General features: G+C 39.1%; 1 protein-coding gene across 7 annotated transcripts in view; it reads right to left on the reverse strand.

The window, feature by feature from the left end:
- macf1a (microtubule actin crosslinking factor 1a) overlaps positions 1 to 21612 on the reverse strand; it is a 976441-nt gene that overhangs the window by 286176 nt on the left and 668653 nt on the right. For all 7 annotated transcript variants that reach the window (XM_051936317.1, XM_051936316.1, XM_051936315.1 and 4 more), the window contains 4 exons: positions 21114 to 21313; positions 20423 to 20921; positions 19345 to 20330; positions 18508 to 19008 (listed from right to left, as the gene is read on the reverse strand). In XM_051936317.1, the coding sequence (XP_051792277.1) occupies positions 18508 to 19008; positions 19345 to 20330; positions 20423 to 20921; positions 21114 to 21313 (2186 nt within the window). The remainder of the gene's footprint in view (positions 1 to 18507; positions 19009 to 19344; positions 20331 to 20422; positions 20922 to 21113; positions 21314 to 21612) is intronic.

A 21612-nucleotide genomic window follows, 5' to 3' on the forward strand; every position in this document is an offset into this window, starting at 1 on the left:
ATGGGAATCTGACAGAAAAATGTTCTCTTAATTTGGTATTATACACAGTTCTAATACTTTAATTCCAATATATACTACATATAATGGATGAACAACAGAAAAGGAATCTGTCAAGGAATTCAATATTCATCACAATTAAGGAATTTTTTTCTTTGTTTTCTTTCTTTCTGTCTATACTTTATCAATGTAGTTTTATAGATATGGATGAGTCTTTTATCAGTTTTTGTTTATAATATAAAATTACCCTATTTAACACTAGAATTACCAGAGCCTACGAAAAAACTCGTAGATCCGTCCCACCTTAAATTGCTTCACACTTCTCCAATTAGTGTCTTTTGTCCCGTAAATGTGTCGATAAGCAGCAAGCAGCCTACTATCACATCCCCCACCCCGCACAGGTTTCTAAGCTCAAATCTGTTTACCTGTGTATCAGTTGCTTGGAGTTGTATAGAGTGAGAAGTCAAGCAAAATGACACCTTTTATAAATACTATATCGTTATTTGGAACATATGCATTTCATGTGTATTCCGTGTCTACAACGATCTATGTAAACACATCGTTAAAACAGAAATGTTTTTCATGTTTTGGTAATAACTGACAAAACGTAGACATGAAGTATATAATGTGTGAGGCCTGAATTCCAAATATCAAAGAAACACTTTCACAAAAGGTACAAATATAACAGAACAGATGCACTTTTATTCAAAAATATAGCTGCAGAAAAACAACCTGCGTTTACCTGCCACATTAACACGCAATTGCTACGATAGCTTCGATGGCACAATGGTAAAACTGCTGACTAGTAATCAAAGCTTCACGGGTTCGATCCCGGCCGAGTCCGTTTTGAGAACTGAGCTGCTCGTATTACTATTTTAGAATAAAAACATACATTTGATTTCAGTCTGTAACAGCCGGTGTAATTTATGATACTTATAAAGGATAGCTTTGTTTTTTTCTATTCTGTTATTCTCTCAGCCGCATTCACGTCCCCAACTCCCCACCCGCCCCGCGCATTTGACACTGTTGTTTTCACATAGACGTGCTATAACAGATGTACACTCAACTCAACTCACGATTCTACATCAAATCAAGAATGCACTTTTGCCATTGCTGCACTTTGTATATGTACATGGGAAGCTCTGCACTCGTGACTTTATGCTGTAGATCTGGCTCTTAAATACAAAGGACGGTGCATGTGCCCAAAACATGAACATTAACATTATACAACACTTTGTATAATAGTATTTGTTACAGTATGGCAGTCGAAGCGGCCCACCAATGGTAGTGAGTTTGACATGCCTGGTCAAGTGCATGCTCACAAATTACACGTGTAATGTCACAAAACATACCTGCTAACACTTTAGTACGTGAGCAATGGTACGAGAATGCAGTTAGACTTTTTTTGGGCACTTACGGATAGCGCTTTGAGTACTGAGAAAAGCGCTATACAGTAATCCCTCGCTATATCGCGCTTTGCCTTTCGCGGCTTCACTCTATCGCGGATTTTATATGTAAGCATATTTAAATATATATCGCGGATTTTTTGCTGGTTCGAGGATTTCTGCGGACAATGGGTCTTTTAATTTCTGGTACATGCTTCCTCAGTTGGTTTGCCCAGTTGATTTCATACAAGGGACGCTATTGGCAGATGGCTGAGAAGCTACCCAACTTACTTTTCTCTCTCTCTTGCGCTGACTTTCTCTGATCCTGACGTAGGGGGATTGAGCAGGGGGGCTGTTCGCACACCTAGACGATACAGACGCTCGTCTAAAAATGCTGAAAGATTATCTTCACGTTGCTACCTTCTGTGCAGCTGCTTCGTGAAGCGACATGCTGCACTGTGCTTCGCATACTTAAAAGCTCGAAGGGCACGTATTGATTTTTGATTGTTTGTTTTTCTCTGTCTCTCTCTCTCTGCTCCTGACGGAGGGGGTGTGAGCTGCTGCCTTCATTGTAACTGCTTTGTGCCGCCGGTGCTTCGCATACTTAAAAGCCAAACAGCCCTATTGATTTGTTTGCTTTCCTCTCTCTTTCTGACAGTCTCTGCTCCTGACGCGCACTCCTTTGAAGAGGAAGATATGTTTGCATTCTTTTAATTGTGAGACAGAACTGTCATCTCTGTCTTGTCATGGAGCACAGTTTAAACTTTTGAAAAAGAGACAAATGTTTGTTTGCAGTGTTTGAATAACGTTCCGGTCTCTCTACAACCTCCTGTGTTTCTGTGCAAATCTGTGACCCAAGCATGACAATATAAAAATAACCTTATAAACATATGGTTTCTACTTCGCGGATTTTCACCTTTCGCGGGGGGTCTGGAACGCAACCCCCGCGATGAAGGAGGGATTACTGTATAAATGTAATGAATTATTATTATTATACACCACGCTAGTGTTTAGATCTGGAAGGTATAGCACTGGCGAAATTAATAACATGTGAGCTATAACGTGTCTTTTATGTGATCCAAATAAATAACATTTGAGCTATAGCGCGTCTTTATGTGAAAACAGCAGTGTCAGATGGGGGGGGGGGTAGGGTAGAATGAAGAGAATGAAACTGGGAAAAAAACAAAAAAAAAACAAAGCTAACCTTCACAAGTATCATAAATTACACTGGCTATTACAGACTGAAATCAAATGTATGTTTTTATCCTAAAATAGTAAGAATAGGAGCAGTTCACTTCTCAAAACGGAGTCGTGCAGGATCGAACTCGTGACCTTTTGATTCCCAGTCAACAGCTGATACCGTTGCGCCACGGCAGTTATTACAACAGGCGGAGAGGTGCGAACGGATTTAAGAAGTGATTTAAGGTGGGACGGATCTATGAGTTTTTTTGTAGGCTCTGGTAATTCTAGTGTTAAGGAAGTAACTGCAAGTTTGGTACTGCATAATTATAATGGTTAGCAAAAACAAGCAACAAGATCTATAAATTTCTCAGTCTTTACTTACCATAGCAATAGTAATAGGGTGTTGTACCATGTTAGCCATTACGAATGTAGTGAAAAGTCAAGCAAAATGACACCTTTTATTGGCTAACTAAAAATATTACAATATGCAAGCTTTCGAGGCAACTCAGGCCCCTTCTTCAGGAATCTTGCCTGAAGCCCATAGGCTTGCAATCGTAAAGTTTTTATCTTATCTTTTATTGTTCAGTACCTGCTATCCAGAATCCCTGTTGTACAGCATTTTATACATTTATTCATTAAACAAAGTCAAAATCAATTAATAATTAGAGGATATAGAGCAGCTAATCCTCCAATTAGCTGTGAACCAACCAACCTCAGTGAGATTGCACAGGTGGTGAACCAGCTGAGGGGAGAAAAGGCTGCAGGGATCTGTGGTATCCGGGGTGAATTCTCCAGGCTGGTGGTAAAGCTGTCCTCCTGGCATTGCAAGCAATCTTTGCTTCCATTTTTGGAGACTGGCATCATCCAAACTGACTGGAAAACGGGACTTGTCGTCCCTATCTGGAAAAGGAAGGGTGATCGCCTGGATTGCAGCAACTACAGGGGGATAAGGCTGCTCTCTGTGCCGGGTAAGGTCCTTGCTAGGGTTGTCCTCAATAGGATCCATGATCTCTTGCTCACCTACCAGTGACTGGAACAATCTGGTTTGATGCTTAAGAAGTCTACCATCGACTGCATCCTGGCACTGAGGGTTCTCATGGAGCGCAAACGCGAATATCGGCAGAGCTTCTTTTCAGTCTTTGTCGATTTTCGTAGAGCATTTGACTCAGTTGATCGAGCTGCCCTGTGGGGCATCCTGAGGGTTCACGGGATCCCCTTGAGGTTGCTAGATATCATGGCCAGCCTATACACTGGTACTGTGAGTGCTATGCAGAGTGAAGGCAGAACCGCAGTTGATTCTGGGGTTCGTCAGGGTGTGTTTTTGTACCTATTCTGTTCAATGCTTTTGTATGGACTGGGTGTTAGGCATTTGTTGGTGAAGGAAGATTCATGGATCTTGACTTTGCTGACGATGCTGTGATCTTCGCGGAGTCAATGGAGGCTCTGATCGGGGCTCTCAAGAGACTGAGCAAGGAGATGAGTATCTGGGCTTGCGAGTGTCCTGGATGAAAACCAAGATCCAGGCCTTTAATGACCTCTTGGGCACAGCTATCAGCAGTGTGTCTGTCTGTGGAGAAAATGTCAACCTTGTCGAGAGGTTTACTTACCTTGGCATTCATGTCTCTGGTGACTATTCCTATGAAGTCAGTAGACTGATTGGGAGAGCATAGGGGGTCATGAGGTCACTGGAAAGGGGTGTGTGGTGCTCCTGATATCTATGCAAAAGGACGAAGGTCCAAGTCTTTAGAGTCCTGGTTCTTACTGTCTTGCTATATGGTTGTGAGACATGGACACTTTCCAGTGACCTGAGACGAAGACTGGACTCCTTTGGTACTGTGTCTCTCCGGAAAATCCTTGGGTACCATTGGTTTGACTTTGTGTCGAATGAGTGGTTGCTCATGGAGTCCTGAATGAGGCACATTACCTGCATGGTGAGGAAGCGTCAGTTACGGCACTGCGGCCATGTGGCGTGTTTCCCAAGGATGATCCAACTCATAAAATCCTCATTGTTAGGGACCCGAGTGGCTGGACCAGGCCAAGGGGTCGCCCACGTAACACCTGGTTGCGGCAGATAGAGGGTCATTTCTGGAGGGTGGGACTGGACCGCATGTCTGCCTGGGGGGTTGCCAGTCGGGATCCCGAGCTGTTTCGTTATGTAGTGGGTGCGGCAACGCACTGTACCACTTCATGCTCCCCAACTTGACTTGATACAGAGCAAAATTAGACCTTGTGGGAAAATCAGATAATCCACTAGATGTATTTATATTACTAACAATTCAAATTAAAATACAAAGTATAATACCAGTACAAAATGTGATTTGCGCCTTGTTCCTGAAACCTGGCTTAGTAAATCTGATACCATTCCTTTACCTGAGGCAGAATCAAATGGATTTATTTTCCTTCATAAATCAAGAGATATTGGTTGAGGAGGTGATCTTGGAATACCTCTGTGTGATGAGCTGCATACCACTTATACCCTTGGAGGCACTAATACAAAATTTCAAAACATATTGCTGCACAAATTAAGTTAGCATCAGTCTACAGACAATGAAGGCCATACTTACTATTTATAGCTGAATTTGGTAGCCTTTTATCTGATTTAGTTATAAATTATGATCATTAAGTGAGAATTTAATATCTGCTTAGCTGTGGAAACTGACATTTTTAGAAAATGTTCTACTTATCTGTTAAGCAAAAAATGATTTTGCCAGATTGTCAATGGCCCACCTCACTGTCTTAATCACATGCATGATCTAATTATTACTTATAGAGTTGAGCTTCAAAATATACATTTTACTTAACTAAATGAAGTAATCTTTGATCACTGTTTTTTAAGTTAAGTATTTTTGTCCTTACCAGTACAATCATGGATTAAAAGAAGAACTGTGCATTAGATTTTGTAAATATTTGGAGAAACTAAAAAATAACTACAGAAAACAATGTAGTTCAGTGGAAATAAGAGGCCTTGTATACCATGGAACATTACTCTTGAAAAAAAATTAAATACACTGAAATTGTAATACATATGCAAGTGATGCATTTAATTTGTGCATGATTTTATTGCGTCATAATTAAAGGCATATCAAAAAAATAATCGGTTGCTTTTCACTACTGCATAAAATTCTCGTGTCAGTTTAAAATTCAACACAAAAGCATTATGTATTTTAATTCATTTAATTCCACAGATCATGTATCATAACTATAGATGCTGTTGGATTAAACAATGTAATTAATATTAATGGTACGATTAAAATTTTTAATCTTAGGGTGTACTCACAATAAATATTTGTTCCATGCCCGAGCATGTTTTTCCACATGTAACCATAACCCCACCAAAAAAGTCTAGTTCGTTTGACTAGTGTGATCGCTCTGTGCCAGGCCAACCATACTGTGCTCTGGCCCGCTTGGAAGAGGTGAGCCCAGGCATGGTTCAGTAAGTGTGATGACTAAACATGCTCGAGCAACAATCCAGTGGGTTAACAATGGTCATCTGGTGGCTAACTGACCCCTATTACAGCTGATGGCCCTGCGGTGGTCCACTGACAGAATTTATTAATTGCAAGTTCAACAGACAAAATGTTAATTGATCTTATTTAAAAACACACTTTTACTCCCTGGCCTTTAACCCAGTATGATATGTTGACTGTCTGTGTACTTTATATTATGAATGTCTTCAGCTCTTATGTGTTTATGTGTTTCTGTTTCTTTTACCCTTTGGTTATTATTTGTCTGATATGTTGGGTTTTTATTGTACAGCACTTTGGTCAGCCTTGATGTTGTTTTTAAAGTGCTTTATAAATAAATAAAATGTCTGCTTTATTCCCAGACAAGCAGTCCTATGCCTAAATTTTATCCTATTTTACTTAAGGTAAATATGCACCGTAAAATAGCTAAAGACATATCAGTTTGGTAAATTTCTTTGAATACAAACAAAACAATTATGCAATTTAGGCTGATATGTTACCACTACGGGGTAATTAATAATTTTATTTCAATACGATGAATTAGACAAACCGTTCTGACAGTAGGTAAGGGGCTTACATTGGGCCAACTTATCAGCAAAAATGGGCCACTGAAAATGTTTTCTGATAAAACAAAGATTGACTACAATTTTAAAATAATGGATTTTAATATACAGTACACCCCCAAAATTTGCGGGGGTTACATTCCTAGAGCACCTGCAAAATTTTGGATGTGGTTAAAAAAAAATGCCTATTTTTATAGTTTAAGCCCTAAATATGCCCCCAAAACACTTTAATTTAATTTCAAACTCAGCTTAATACATTGCCTAAAAAAAAGAATGTAATGGTAAACCCGTATACTGCATAGTACTGTACTGCCATGTTTCCCACAGTTATAGAAAGTAAAATACGATGTTACCACTATATGTACTGAAATTCATGCAAATGCATTTTCATTGCCAGAAGCCTTAGAAGGTGCAGGGTGTTTCGGCGGCATCTTGGGACTTTAACCCTTACACTGCCACATACTTGGGGGTTAATGCATTCCGGGACGCCAAATACTTTTTTGCTGCACTTTATGTAAATGTCACAATTCACAAAGAAAAAGTGAAATTTTAATGAAACATTTTTTTTCATGCAAAGAGCATCACAATTACTGCAACACTGATCATTTTACACACTTCTAATGAACTGTACAAACTATTTAAAAAACTACTGGAACAATATGTACAAGATGCAACTGACGCCATGGATGAAATTAAGTAAATCACCGAGCCAACTGTGCTTGAACTGGCAGCACGCAAGCACACAGAGGTAAACGCTGACGCTGGCAGGCTAGTCTAGTGCAGCGGCTCAATCCCAGGGACAGTGAGGCTGCAGTGCTGTAGGGTGTCACGCTTGGGTCACAGAATTGCACAGAAACACAGGAGATTGGTAGAGACAGGAATTTTATTCAAACACTTCACACAAATATGTCTCCTTCAGAAGTAAAACGAGCTCAGTATGCAGTTAGTTCTCGATTAAAGAATAGACAAACATCATAGGGGAGCACAACGGGAGTGGGACCCCCAATAAGAGCAGAGGCTGTCTAGGGAAGGAGAGAGAAACAAAGCAATCAGCCAAAAAAGACAGGTGCTGTTCAGGCTTTTAAGTATGCGTAGCGTGGCACGAGAAACATATCACGCGACAGAGCAGCCGCAAGTAAGGGAGCAATGTGAAAGTAGTCTATTAGCGTTTTTTAAGAGGGTTTTTTTGAGGAGCGTCCGTTTCTTCTAGAGGTGCGTTCAGCGCCCCTGCTCACAAGAGGCTGGCAGTGATAATGAGCTGGCTGCTCAACTAATGTACGGCACTGACTGATCAGCTCCTGCGTGCTCGCAAATGGCACTGGGAAACGACTATAGCTGGTTGTGGCGGTTTAAGGGTTAAGAGGAACAAAACGGAAAACACAAGAACACTCAGCTGGAGATGAATCACAGTCAATCAGCAGCAAGGAGAAATGAATAACGCTGTAGTGGTCTGGTGCTAAGATTCACACCGTTGAGAAGACAGCGATTTATTTATTTTTATGGGGGAGATTCTAGGGACGCACCCAGCCTTGGCCCGACCCGCACACACTCACAGACACAAAAATAAAGCAATCCGGTAATCAAACAGCAAATAAAGAATGTAATGAACACAAATGAAAACAATGATACCACCCCTGTTCCCCTTACAGCGATTACACATTAAATACAACAAAGCACCAACAAAACACACACAGTAAATCATGAAAAACATTCATGACAAACGGCAACGGATGAAATGTAATGATGAAAATACAGGTAAAATTCCGTTACTACAAACTCCAAGGGACCTAAAAAATATTTCGTTGTAACGAAAATTTTGTTGTAATGAGATTCTGTATTTGTTGCTATAGTGCTTTCTTTAACTTGCGCCCAGGCGTTTGCAATCATTTCAATAGCTTCTTTCACGATTAATTTTAATCTCCTCCTGCCTACAAATTATGCTGACAATAATTTTTCTCAGCATTTCCTTGCAATAATACACTTTCAGGGTGTGAATGATGCCCAAATCCAATGGCTGAAGCACTGCCGTGCAATTGGGTGGGAGGAATTCAACGCGAACATTATCTAAATGTGGAAGCATGTTGTGGGAAGCACAGTTATCAGTTTTCTTCTTCATATTGTGAGGTTTCTGAACTCTTTTGAGACCCACCCCCACCCAACAGTAACAACATGCTGAAGTGCGTCCTGAAGCGCAATTGCCGCGTCTGTGGAATCTTGTTTGGCCGGGGCAGGGTAACAACAGGCTCATAGCGTATGGCAAGCCAAATTATCAGCCATACATTGCGCTGCAGTGAAGCGCCACAGAAGCAAATCATAAAAGAGCGGGGTTGCGCTATAAGTCCCTGTCTTGCACCCCAAAACACAAGGCTGAGTCTCAGTACTTTAGCAAAACCAGCTTTATTCAGTTTGAAACAGGAACAGCACACTTATTTATTGTAGCGTGATCTGCCACTCTGCTATACACAGACACAGCAGATCAGTGATCAAGTTACCTGTTACCTGCATTTACAATGTTCCTTGCATATCACCCATCGATATCTTTTCTGTTTCCTTTGGCAGAGAGACGCAGCATAGCTAAGAGACTCCGCACAGCTTTGAGCCAGCTGTTGCCCCAGCAACAGATAAACAGTCTTCCATAGACACGGAGTATGGACTTCGGGATGCTCTTCGGGGAGGTCCCAAGAGAGTTTACAAACCGCATTAATAGGAATGTTTCTTGAACGCGCATCACTGAACCACATAAAAACTGCTTTTTCGACATCTTCAAATGCAGCAGTTCACATACTTTTGCCACCCAAGATTTTTCTTCTTTTTTTGCTCGGTCTTTCAAGAAAGTTGACAGCGTCGATAGCGAAATTCCAAATTCACTGGCAATGTCTCTTTTTTTTTTGCCACAATCGAGAGCTGTAAAACAATTAAAGTTGTTTTTTTTCTAATATCAACTGTTATCGTTTTTTAGTGTCTGCTGTTTCTATAGGAGGGTAACAATGAGTTAAATTCCAATGGATGTTTTTCAAATGTTGACGAGCAATAAGCAAAAGGTATCACTGAAATCCGCAGGAAATTAAAAAGGCAGAAAAAAAAAAAAAACAGTACGAGGAAAGTTTGAAGAAAGAAAAAAAATTGCAGTGTTTCTGTTTGGGGGATTGTTGTGCACAACTGAGCTGCGGCCACAGAACTAACCGCTCTGTGGATGATTCATTCAGGTATTTCAAGGTCTTTTGGGCACTTCATTGTAATGAAAGTATCTGCTGAATGTACTTTGTAGTAACAAGATTTCTATAGACTCGTGTCATATGGGGAAGTTGTCGGGACCATAAAAATACTTCATTGCAATGAAAATTTCGTTGTAAAGGTATTCGTTGTAATGGAATTTTACCTATAGATAGTCCAGATATCCACACGTTGAATGGGAATGTAAAGATAATCCTACCGCTAGTTCCTGAAATGGTGAAGACAGGTTCAGGAGCGCTTCTTTCTTTGCAGGATGGCCATGAATCCACTTACAGTCCTCATGTACACAGGCAGACAATGCAGACGCCAAACACGAAATGATCCAGGACAAAACGAATAAGTACAGGTAACCCAACAGAAGGCAGGCAGAGAGCCAGGAACTTGAAGCACAAATTACAAAAACTTTTTTTTTTGCCTTTGGTCACCGGCCTCCTTTTTAAAAGCAGCACTGACAGCCCCAGCACCCTCAGCAGAAGACCAATCACAGCCACTGCAGGGACTGCTGGGAGTCGCAGTTTCAAATTCTATTGGCTACTTTCACCATTCCAAGCCTCATTTCCGCTACAGTTGCTTCCTGTTCTCTCCACAGTACAGTATTGCCACAAAAAAAGTCATAAAAATTGCGGAGGATATTTACGGTTTCCTTTAACAATTATTAGTTAGGTTCTAAGGAAAAATCCACGAATGACTGAGGCCGCGAACTCTGAACTGCGACTTTGCGGGGGTCTACTGTACATCAATATTAAAAGCATTTAGCTGCCTGGATCTTACTGGTACATTTATTAGTTCTTTGGGGACAATGCTTCTAGAACTCAGGTAATTTTACTGAGAAGCAAACTGTTTTACTGATTCTCTGAAAGGAGCAGTTTTACACTCAATCTCTATTTAGCAAAACACATAGTGGAGTTTTCATGCTGGTTTGGGGTCTGGTTGGAGAGGGGTATTGGTGTATTTCCTCCATGGAGTTTTCGCACATTAAAGACCCAACAACAAAAGACACAGAAAAGCATCCTGGGAAGTTTTCATTGCCTAGAAGCGCCTCTTTATACTTACAATCAACCAAATATGCCCAGAAGCTAAAAGAAGCATAAAATTTCTCATCCAACTATAGGCTGTTTTGTTTGTTGGTGCAAAAATTTGAAAACACAGGCGGCACTAAGGGTTTACAGTACCTCGAGAAGGATCACTCTGTAAAGTCAGCAGCATATTTTTTTAAAAGAACAAAGACAAAGAATAAGTATGTAAGAGTTTCATTTACTTTCTACAAGTCCATAAATACATGGAGAGATTCTCAAAACTTGTGCTGACCCTGGCATTATGAGGCATGATTAACGACACTGTGTTACAAGCAGCAGATGGCATTAAAGAAGCTTCACGATCAGCAGCAGCAGGGCTCAAAGGCGAATGGCATGTGTTGCAAAACGGAGGAAGCAGCCGCTGAAATAATTAAATGAGCTTCATTCAAAGTAGAAAAAATATATGCCACATTATTCAGCATTTACTGCCTGGTTATCTACTTAACAGAGACAGCAATCACATCAGTGCTTCAACAATCAAGGTACGTACTACTTAACTTTGTGCAATTTTTGCCAATTTTGGTAGCATCGCACAGTTAGAAAAGCAATTTTTGGTGGTGCTTTCAGAGTCGTATGAGAAGCCTCATGATTACTCGCTTCGGTCAAAAATGGGATCCACCTTCAACACAGATCCAGGAAGCACAAAGAAGGAAAAGAGAGAATTTAAGCCATAAAATTTAACAAAACTCATACCAACTGGTCATCTGTGATATACTGCTTTGTGCTAAACAGAAAATCTTATTTTAGACCAAATCAGAAGTACAATGCTGTACTTTCTTCAAGTCATTTACACCCTGGCAGCAGCCAAACCACCTCCAAGATTTAATAATGTGAATTTCCCCCTGGGATTAATAAAGAATCTATCTATCTATCTATCTATCTATCTATCTATCTATCTATCTATCTATCTATCTATCTATCTATCTATCTATCTATCTATCTATCTATCTATCTATCTATCTATCTAAAAGTAAGATTTCTTGTCACTTTTAACTGTGAAGTACTAAATGTTTAACATGTGATATAATTAATTTCTATTTTTTAACCTGGATAGTTCATAGCAAAGACAGCATCACAAAAGCTGTTAACTTGTCATTTTATCAATTTACTCAGCCAGGGGCAGAAAAAAAAATAGCACTACCATTGTGATTGATACAACTATTCTCAGGACAAACATGAAAAGATAACATAATGGTGTCATCGCTATGGAAATACAATGCATGCATTTTGGTAACCTTGCTTTCAGCAGTTTCCCACCTGTTTGGCCATAGGCATGGCACTCCTTATACTGAAGGTTTTTATGTTTTCGCTCAGTATACTCTGTGCGCTCTGTAAACATTCTGTTTATTCAAAAAAGAATGAATATGCATGCTGATGATAGATTAAGATATTAAAATTACCTTTTTTTTTTTTTTTAAATCACACCCAAACAAATGTACATCCCCAATGACAGGATGATCTCTAAGGCATGCAGATATGTGCAGTACCAGTTTTCAAGGACCATTTTCATGATTTGGAAGTCAGTCAGTTCTGTGGGGCCTATGGCTCGACTGACTTTTTTTCTAATAAAATACATATCAGCATTTAATGAACAGATTGATAATATAGTGAAGTAAAAAATTTGCCCTCCCAGTACTGAATTTTGTTTTTCAGGTTTAAGTCATTCTTTATGGACCCCATCACTAAGAATGGCCATTCACCTGAAAAGTAATTGTGCAGTAATGAATGCAAACTCACATGGATATTATAATTCTTTCATGTGCAAAATTTCTTTCGAATCTTGAATTTTATTTATTTAGTTCCATAACAAAAACTATATCAGAAAATCACTGCTAACTTGACATTGTGATAAATTCTCATTCTCAAAATCACTAACGCTACCATGAACACCATGTAAGTAGCTTCAGACTGATATAGCCATTCTCAAGACAAGTGTAAAATGATGGCATAATCACTATGGAAATACACTGCTGTTTGCATTTGGTAACTTTCCTTTCACCTTACTATAATTGTTAATCAAATTTTGTCATATTAATTGCTAAGTAATATAATGTAGCTTTAATAAGTTGCAGTAGGTCTGGTCCATGGCAAATTCCAGCAGAACCTGCTTCATCAGAATGCCCTTTACAATGATTACTGTTTAAACATAACAAACAGTAGATAGAGTAGCAATCTACTTGTACTTTTATAATTTTTGATATATCCCTTTTTACACTACAGATTACTTCAGAACAACCATGACACTGATGAGTAAGATGTAGGAAGAGCTCACCAGCAAGCTCTCTAGCATCATACAGAGACTGGACAAAACAGAAACATCTTCAAATTACACATAATGTACAGTATATGTTGATGTGGAGCTTCATTTTTCTCTTCCCCAACACAGGCAAGTCTCTGAAGGATAAATGCTGTTGCCCGATTGTGTAACCGGACAGGTGTGGGAGAGAAAACCTCTTCCAAAGACCTCAACCTGAAAAGCATCACCAACAGTATGTAGGTTTTAACAGCCACTAGCAAGCATCAATCCTTTTGGATGCATGAGTCAATGTATTATAAGTCTGTCTTTACTATTTCAATTGTGCTCATTAATACACTGAGGAAGAAAACAGAGGTTAACAACAAATATCTGTGTGATTGCAGGGGTAATCAGGATAAATCCTACCACAATAGAAGCTAATGAAGAGAAACTGGAGCAGGAGGTGACTTGGTTTCTGAAAAGTGCCTCTGACAGAGATAGGGGCTGAAAACGGCAAAGAATAAATACAGAAAAACATTTGCAATACAAGCTTTAGTTGTGTTTATACTAAACACTGCTTTATTTTGGTCCTTGTTCTTTTACTATCCCACATCTTTGTGCAGGTGGCTGCAAATGAAAGGAGAGGATTGCAGAAAAAAGGGCATAAAACTGTACAATATATCATTATTAATTATGTATATTATTGTTGTTTCTTATTCTTTGCTCTAACTACACTACTGAGAATTTTATTAAGTGTGCTGCAGTCTAGTTACATTTTCCCTACATGAGTGGTGGTCAATAAATGAACTGCCAAAAACAATATTTAATATTAAGATAAAATAAAAAGGTATATAGAGGCTAAGGGGCAAGTTTCTGTCGACAAATGCTCTCCTGCCCCCGAGGGCCGACTGCCAGCCACTAGCTGCTGCCACTAGTGGGCTGTCAGGGGGCCTCCCAAAAGCTGATGTACAAAATTCCAGCGGCCCACTGGCGGTGGCCGCAGACAGACTGCTGTTTTGGCCAATAGCGGTCCACTAGTGGACCATTGTTAATAGAAGATGAATGTGAAATGCAGCTGGAAAGAAAATCTGAAAATTCCTCCCTTAACATTGTTTAACTCTGTAAAAATCTTCTTGTTCGTGCAGTATGATTAAGAGCAAAATAAAGTGCTACTGACTCAATAAATCTTTAAGAGGCTGGAGCGTTATCCAGCCCAACATGACTCCAAAAAAACACGCCACAAAATTAGGAAAATCATTTTCACATGCATGCTGTCACTCCATGTTCAGATTTTGTTTCGGCTTTACACAAAGTTGCATGGTGATGACAAAAGCGTGCCAGGGCCCAAAACGTTAAAGTACAGTGTAAGTGCAGGCCAGTGGAGGAGTAGGGAAGGGGAAAATCGTGCTTGTACACGGTATGGAACAAACATTTCTTGTTTGAGTACACCCTAAATTAACTGTGAATTAATCACAGTTTACCACATTTTCTTCTAGAATAATAATGTTTTCATGAAGTACAAATAATGCAGTGATTAATTTTTAAGACAAAGCAGTTTTAATAATCATTTGTCAATGCATATTAAATTATTTCAGTTAAAACAGTTTTGTGTAACATACACAATTGAATAAACAGTGAAATACTAATCAGTCAACTGCTCTAAGTAAAGTGTTTTTTTATTTTGAGCCACATCACAACGCAAATTAGTCTAGCACTTTGGTTCTTGTTAATAATTTTGCCTTTAAAATGATATGAAGCTGAAAAATAAGACATTACAATATACACCATGTGTCTCACACAAGTACTCCTTTAACTCTTGTTTCGGTCACACCTGAAATGTATCTTTAAGGTATATAAACCCTTGGGTCTGGTTAGTTGTGGTACACGGTAATTTGAAACTCTGTCTACAAGTCTTTTAAAGCTTTATTGTTTAATGTATACTGTCTGCTATGTATTGCTTTGTAAATCATTATTTATTGTGTTTAGTTGTACACCTGTAAATACCTGTATGTTTCCTTTGTATACATTTCAGTTTACAATGAGGTATGTCTAGTAAAAGCCTTCAAGAAAGCTCACCCTTGTCATTTTTATGTGGATGTGCTTAGCTGTTTAAGATCTCTGTGGCTGCGATACAGTGAGGAAGAAAAATAAAAAGGTGAATCCACATCGCGGGACAGACTGCAAGAAAATCACTAAGACAGCTAAGTAAAGAAATGTTCTGGCCATGCAGATCGAAGAAGGATCTTATGGCAACTTAGTAAAAGGGCAATTCCACGTCGTGGGATGGACTGCAGAATATTTCTCTACATCTTTTAAGTAAAGGGACATTCATTCCAGAGATCAAAGAGAGAATCTCAGGGCAACTTGGCTGAAAGACAGTATTCACGTCTTGATTTGGAGTGCAGAATCTCCACGGCATCATTTAAATCAACTCCGCCTACTTACACGTTGAAGCATAGTAAGGTCCTGTATTTTGATGCTCTCCTTTCCAATATAGATTGGCCATAAACAATGGGGGTGTTAGCAGCATGTCTCGTGGCTATAAACAATGAGAAATTCAGTTCACACAGGACCGAATTGGGATATGATTGCCTTAACAGTAGAATTACCAGAGCCTACGAAAAAACTCGTAGATCCGTCCCACCTTAAATCGCTTCGCACCTCTCCGTCAGCGTCTTTTGTCCTGTAAATGTGTCAATAAGCAGCAAGCAGCCTACTATCACATCTCCCCACCACCGCACAGTTTTCTCAGCTTAAGTCTGTTTACCTGTTAGTTGCTTAGAGTTGTATAGAGTGAGAAGTCAAGCAAAATGATACCTTTTATAATCACTATATCGTTATTTGGATCACATGCATTTCATGTGTGTTCCACGTCTACAACAATCTATATAAACACATCGTTAAAACAGAAACGTTTTTCATATTTTAGTAATAATTGACAAAATGTAGACATGACATATTTAATGTGTGAAGCCTGAAGTCCAAATATCAAATAAACACTTTTCACAAAAGGTACAAATATAACAGAACAAGTGCGCTTCTATTCAAGAATATAACTGTAGAAAAAGAACCCGCGTTAGGGTGCGACATTCACACCCCTTTGATATGATCGCCCGATTAATTTAATAATTAAAAAAAAAGTAAATAAATCCAAATAAACAACATTTGATCTGGCTTTTATGTAAGTAACATATAAATGTTAATGATTTGGGCACAAACACTGTCCAGATCTAAACACTAGCATGGAGAGTCGCTCACGCACTGAAGAGTCTATAGCTGAAGGTGGAAGCTGCCATCGCTGTACTTTGTACATAAGAGCCAGATCGAATGTTATTTACCTATTTATCATGATTTATTTACTTATTTTCCTACAGCTTAAAGTCACAAGTAGACTGCAGAGCTTCCCATGTACATATACAAAGTAAAGAGACAGCAAAAGTGTGACGTGTATTCTTTCTCCGATGTAGAACTGTCGTCATCATCCAAGTTCACCTCTGTTATAGCTCGTCTTTATATGAAAACAGCAGTGTCAGATGGGGGTGGGGGGGGGGTCTTGGATCGTGAACGTGACTGAGAGAATAAAACTGAATTTAAAACAAATACCCAAAGCTAACCTTTACAAGTATCATAAATTTACGCAGGCTGTTACAAACTCAAATCAAATGTATGTTTTTATTCTACGATAGTAAGAATAAGAGCAGCTCATTTCTCAAAACGGAGTCGTCCGGGTTCGAACCCATGAAATTTGGATTACCAATCAACAGTTGTTACTGTTGCGCCACCGAAGCGACTGTATCAAAGAAGTGTGAATGTCGCACCCTAACACTGGTTCTTTTTCTGCAGTTATATCCTTGAATAGAAGCGCACTTGTTCTGTTATATTTGTACCTTTTGTGAAAAGTGTTTATTTGATATTTGGACTTAAGGCTTCACACATTAAACATGTCATGTCTACATTTTGTCAATTATTACTAAAACATGAAAAACAGTTCTGTTTTAATGATGTGTTTATATAGATTGTTGTAGACATGGAACACACATGAAATGCATGTGTTACAAATAACCATATAGTATTTGTAAAAGGTGTCATCTTCTCAAGTAGCAAGAAATTGTAAATTAGAGCTGAAGTGCTAAAAGCGTGAGAGTGACAGAAAGAGCACAGCCATACATCCAAGGCCATGCACCCTGATCATCAAAATTTGATGCACAGAACTCCAGAAATGAGGCTAACAGAAAAGGAAGACCTCAGGAGCCCACCTACAGTATCTTCTCACTGCACTGAAGTATGTGGCCAAGGTCTACAGGCATGCTCATGCTCAAAATATACAGTATGTCTTGTTAAAGTGTATCCACAAGGGCAGCCTGAGAAGGCAGTTAAAATGTATACCATTCTGGACCATCAGAGCAAACACTCACTAGTGACATCACAATTCTTTGATAGATTTAATATCCAAAGCAGCCCATTCACATACCCTCTACGAACCTGTGCTGGAGTTATGGAGGCAATTGGAAGGAAAGCAGTTGGTTTCCAAATACAGGCTGTGAATGGAGAAGCAAGTATAGCACTGCCTCCACTTATTGAACGCAAAGAGATTCTGAACAATCGCTTTGAAATTACAACACCAGAGGCAGCACTTCGCCATCCTCATTTAAAGTTTGTGGCAGCCCTTATCCCAGAATTGGATGCTAATGCCCACATTCTGCTGTTGCTTGGAAGAAACATCATCAGAGTGCACAAAGTCAGGCAGCAAATTAACGGCCCTAACAATGAACTGACCTAGGTTGGGTTCTTGTAGGTGACGTTTGCCTTGTAAATGCACACAAGCCAACAATTTGCACTTTCAAGACAAGTGTGCTGGAAAATGGGCGAATTTCACTTTTCACTTTTTCCACCACCACTCCAAAGTCTACAAAATCTTCCTGAAAGTCTTTTGCAGTCAAATGGGGGGTTTTACTTGCCTTTCTAGCAATCCAATGAGTAATTCTTTTGGAAAGTTTTCTCGGTCTTCCAGACCTCAACTTGACCTCCACCATTTCTGTTAACTGCTATTTCTTAATAACATTACAAATTAAAGAATATTAAAAAATTAAAGATATTGATTTCACAATACTGAGCATTTTTAATTGTGCCAAATTAATCACCTAATGCACAAGAAAGACAATACAACAAATGCTATAAAAAATGAGTAATAGCAGAGCCTCAAAGCTCATATATACCAATATTCTGTTCTCACCATTGGAAAGGTGCAACCTGCCCCAATATCAGCAAAACAAAGCAAAAATAAAAACAGATACTAGTAAAATAAATCATTCTTCTCACAATAAAACATATACCATTTCAGAAATCATTACAAAAAAAATTAACTCTTACCTTCAACATGGCCAGCTGCTGGTTAATAGTTTCCAATTCACTGCTCACACTACCCTGGGAGGTCATGCCCATTTCAGCAGCCACCAATAGGCCACTGAGGTCCTTTACTATATTGTAGAATTCCTTGACACGTTGGGAGGTGATCTCTACCTTGTCCAGCCTGCATTTGGCCCGTTCATTCAACTTAACACTTTGACGAGTTAAAGTATCAAGTTCTTTTTTGATTGCCAGCAAATCTGGAGTGTTCCCTTCACTTTCCAGCTTCCTACAACACTCTGTACTGCATTCATTAACTGCAAAACACTTCTCAGACAGCTGGGAGAGAAAAGAGTGCAAATCTTCAATCTGTGATTGCAGCGAATCCTGGTCTCTTGAAATAGGAGACATACTATCCAGCTCATCATCTAAATCAGCTATTTGAGAAAACAAATCTCGAACACGAGCCTGCATCTGACCAACACCCAGAAGTCTTTCTTCAAGATAGATGCAGCACTCCTCAACCTGAAATAAAAATGAATTCTAATCACATGTAAATATATGTCTCAGAGCCTGTTCTCATGAATAATGCTAGTTCAGTATAAACTTATCAGAACTGTTACTTTGACTTCTTACTGTTAACAGCTATTTGTCTTAAATAAATTTGTGGCAGTCATGAATATTTTTTTGCCTCCTTGAAAGCATAATAGAGAAAATGTAGCTGCATATGCTGCAAGAACAAATTAAACTTTTTAGGCAGAGATCCCACAACTCTGGTGTTAGAAAAGACTGGACAGAGACTGAACTTCAGTCCAGTAAAATTAATTCAGAAATTGAACTTTTAATTACAATTACTCTCACCTTATACTTAACAACAGTGGTCTTGCTTGCAATATCTTCCACTTCAGCTGACAGCTCTGTGTAGTCAAATGTTATCTGCTGCCCCAAGGTTGCATCCTCCTGTAGTCCTTTGATTAGATCTTTCAGGTAGTGGACTTGTGAATCTAAGGACTGTAGGACCTCTACCTGTGTCTGTATTTTTTCCAGACTTTTACTGCTGCATGAATGTAGACCCAGTGCCTCATGTATCTCTAGCTTATGCTGGGAAATCTCTAGTTTCACTTTGACCTCTCTAATACCATCATGCAACTCTTTTATTCTCACATATTTTTCCTCTAAAGAGGTAATGATTTTCAGCAGCTCTTCTGACAAAGCATCCATTTTCTGGTTTACAACAGCCTTCTCATCCCTAATTTCATCCTCTCCAGATTCACAGGCTTCAATCAAGGAGTCAGAAGCTGCATTTAAAAACTCCAAAAGAGCACGCTGCTTTTCAGTCTCTTGCCCCAAAGACTTTGCTGTCAAAAGGGCCTCCTCTAGCTTGGCAGGATCTTGAATGGCATTCAGCTTTGATAAATGCACTTCACAATTTTTAATCCAAGGGAGTAGTTCATCCAGATGCTGCTGGTACCTCACAGCCCTAGTGATGCAGTCCTTCAAAAGTTCTTGTCTCTTTGCTGTAGTACAATGCAACTCTTCCCAGCGCTTCTTCAGTAAACCTACTTTAGTCTGCAAAACAGTTCTTTCCTCTCCTTGAGGCATGGAAAGCAGGAATGAGTCTCTATGCGACAATATTAAGTCATACGTTCCTCCGTGTTGGTTCAGGTGTTTTTGAAAGTCTTCCTGTTGCTGCAGCTGTGTCCTAAGTATTCCAAGATGGCCAGACACAGGTGAAAATCCTTCAGCTTCTTCTGATCTTTTTTCAAGCCAGTTGCAAAATTCATCAAAAGTCTGTTTAAACTGCTGAGAACTAGATAATGCACATTGCAGCTGTAGTAAACTTTTAGCTGTAGAGTACAAAAACAAATATCAATTTAAATGAAAGAGCTGAAGAACTACATTCCTTTACACCCTCCCACAAAAAGCACTTTCCACTAACCTGCACGCTCACACAGAGTCTTGTAAGTATTGCTTACATTCTCCAGCCTTTTTATTAGCTCTTCACGAAGGTATTCCTCCACGATTATATTGCTGAGACCTTGAAAAAGAGATTCTGCTTCATCCAAATTCTTTTTACTCTGCTCAAGCTCTGAATGAATTGTGCTGTTTTCTTCAAGCTGCTCCTGTAGTAAACTAGGCTGTATGCTCAGGGTAGCGTTTTCATCCAGTCGTTGACCTAGCTGTGCCAAACTACAGGATAAATCTTGCAGCACAGTTTGGTACTTGGAGCTCATCTCCTGAGCCTGGTCAATCTGCTGAAAACGTAGGTTTAAGCAATCGGTTAAGTTCTTCCACATAACTGTCACAGATGACAGCTGATCCCGCACAGTGCTACAAGATACAGAATTGGGGTCTGCGTCTGAAGACATGATGCTTTCTCCAGAATGAGTAAGCTGGTCAAATTGTGTCCTCCTGGAGTCAAACTCTTTCAGCAAAAACTAAGAGCAATCAAGAAAATGTAAAAAATATGAGACTGGAAACTTCTGTAACATACATAAACTTTATGATAAGACAATAATTGATACAAAAACTGTAATAACCTGAAAACCAGCAAAACAGGCTGATTATATCTGGATGTTAATTCTTTTTTCATTACTTCCACATAATAGCATTTTGGAAGGAAAAATTACCTGAACTTGCTGTTTCTGTGTTCTTAGCATATTTGGCTCAATGGACAAGGGGCCTAGTACACTAATCATAAGTTGTTTCTCGGCTAACCAGGGCCCCAGCTGCGACTCAGCTGTTGTGAAGCTTTGAAGAAGGTTTGCAGACCCCTCCAACAAAGTTTGTCTTTCAGAAACAAGTTCATTTGTTCGTTTCCACCTTGCATCTACCAAAACAGAAATATTTGTGGAAGAATAAGAAACTAGAAATTTAGGCAACAGGCCGCTTGACAAAACATGAATTACTTTTTGTAACACAAATATTTGAAATTTATATGAATAAAAAATGTGATCAAAGTTTACGCTGTTGTACACTAAAACATTTTACTTACAAATTTATCCTTTATTTCAACTTAAAGAAAATAATTCTTCTATAAGAATTCTATAAACAGCTTGATAAATGTAGTAAAAAAAGTTAAAATCAGAACACAAAGCTCATTCCATTGCAATGTTACCTAAAATAAAG

Source organism: Erpetoichthys calabaricus, chromosome 14 (assembly GCF_900747795.2).
Source record: "Erpetoichthys calabaricus chromosome 14, fErpCal1.3, whole genome shotgun sequence".
Lineage (NCBI taxonomy): Eukaryota > Metazoa > Chordata > Cladistia > Polypteriformes > Polypteridae > Erpetoichthys > Erpetoichthys calabaricus.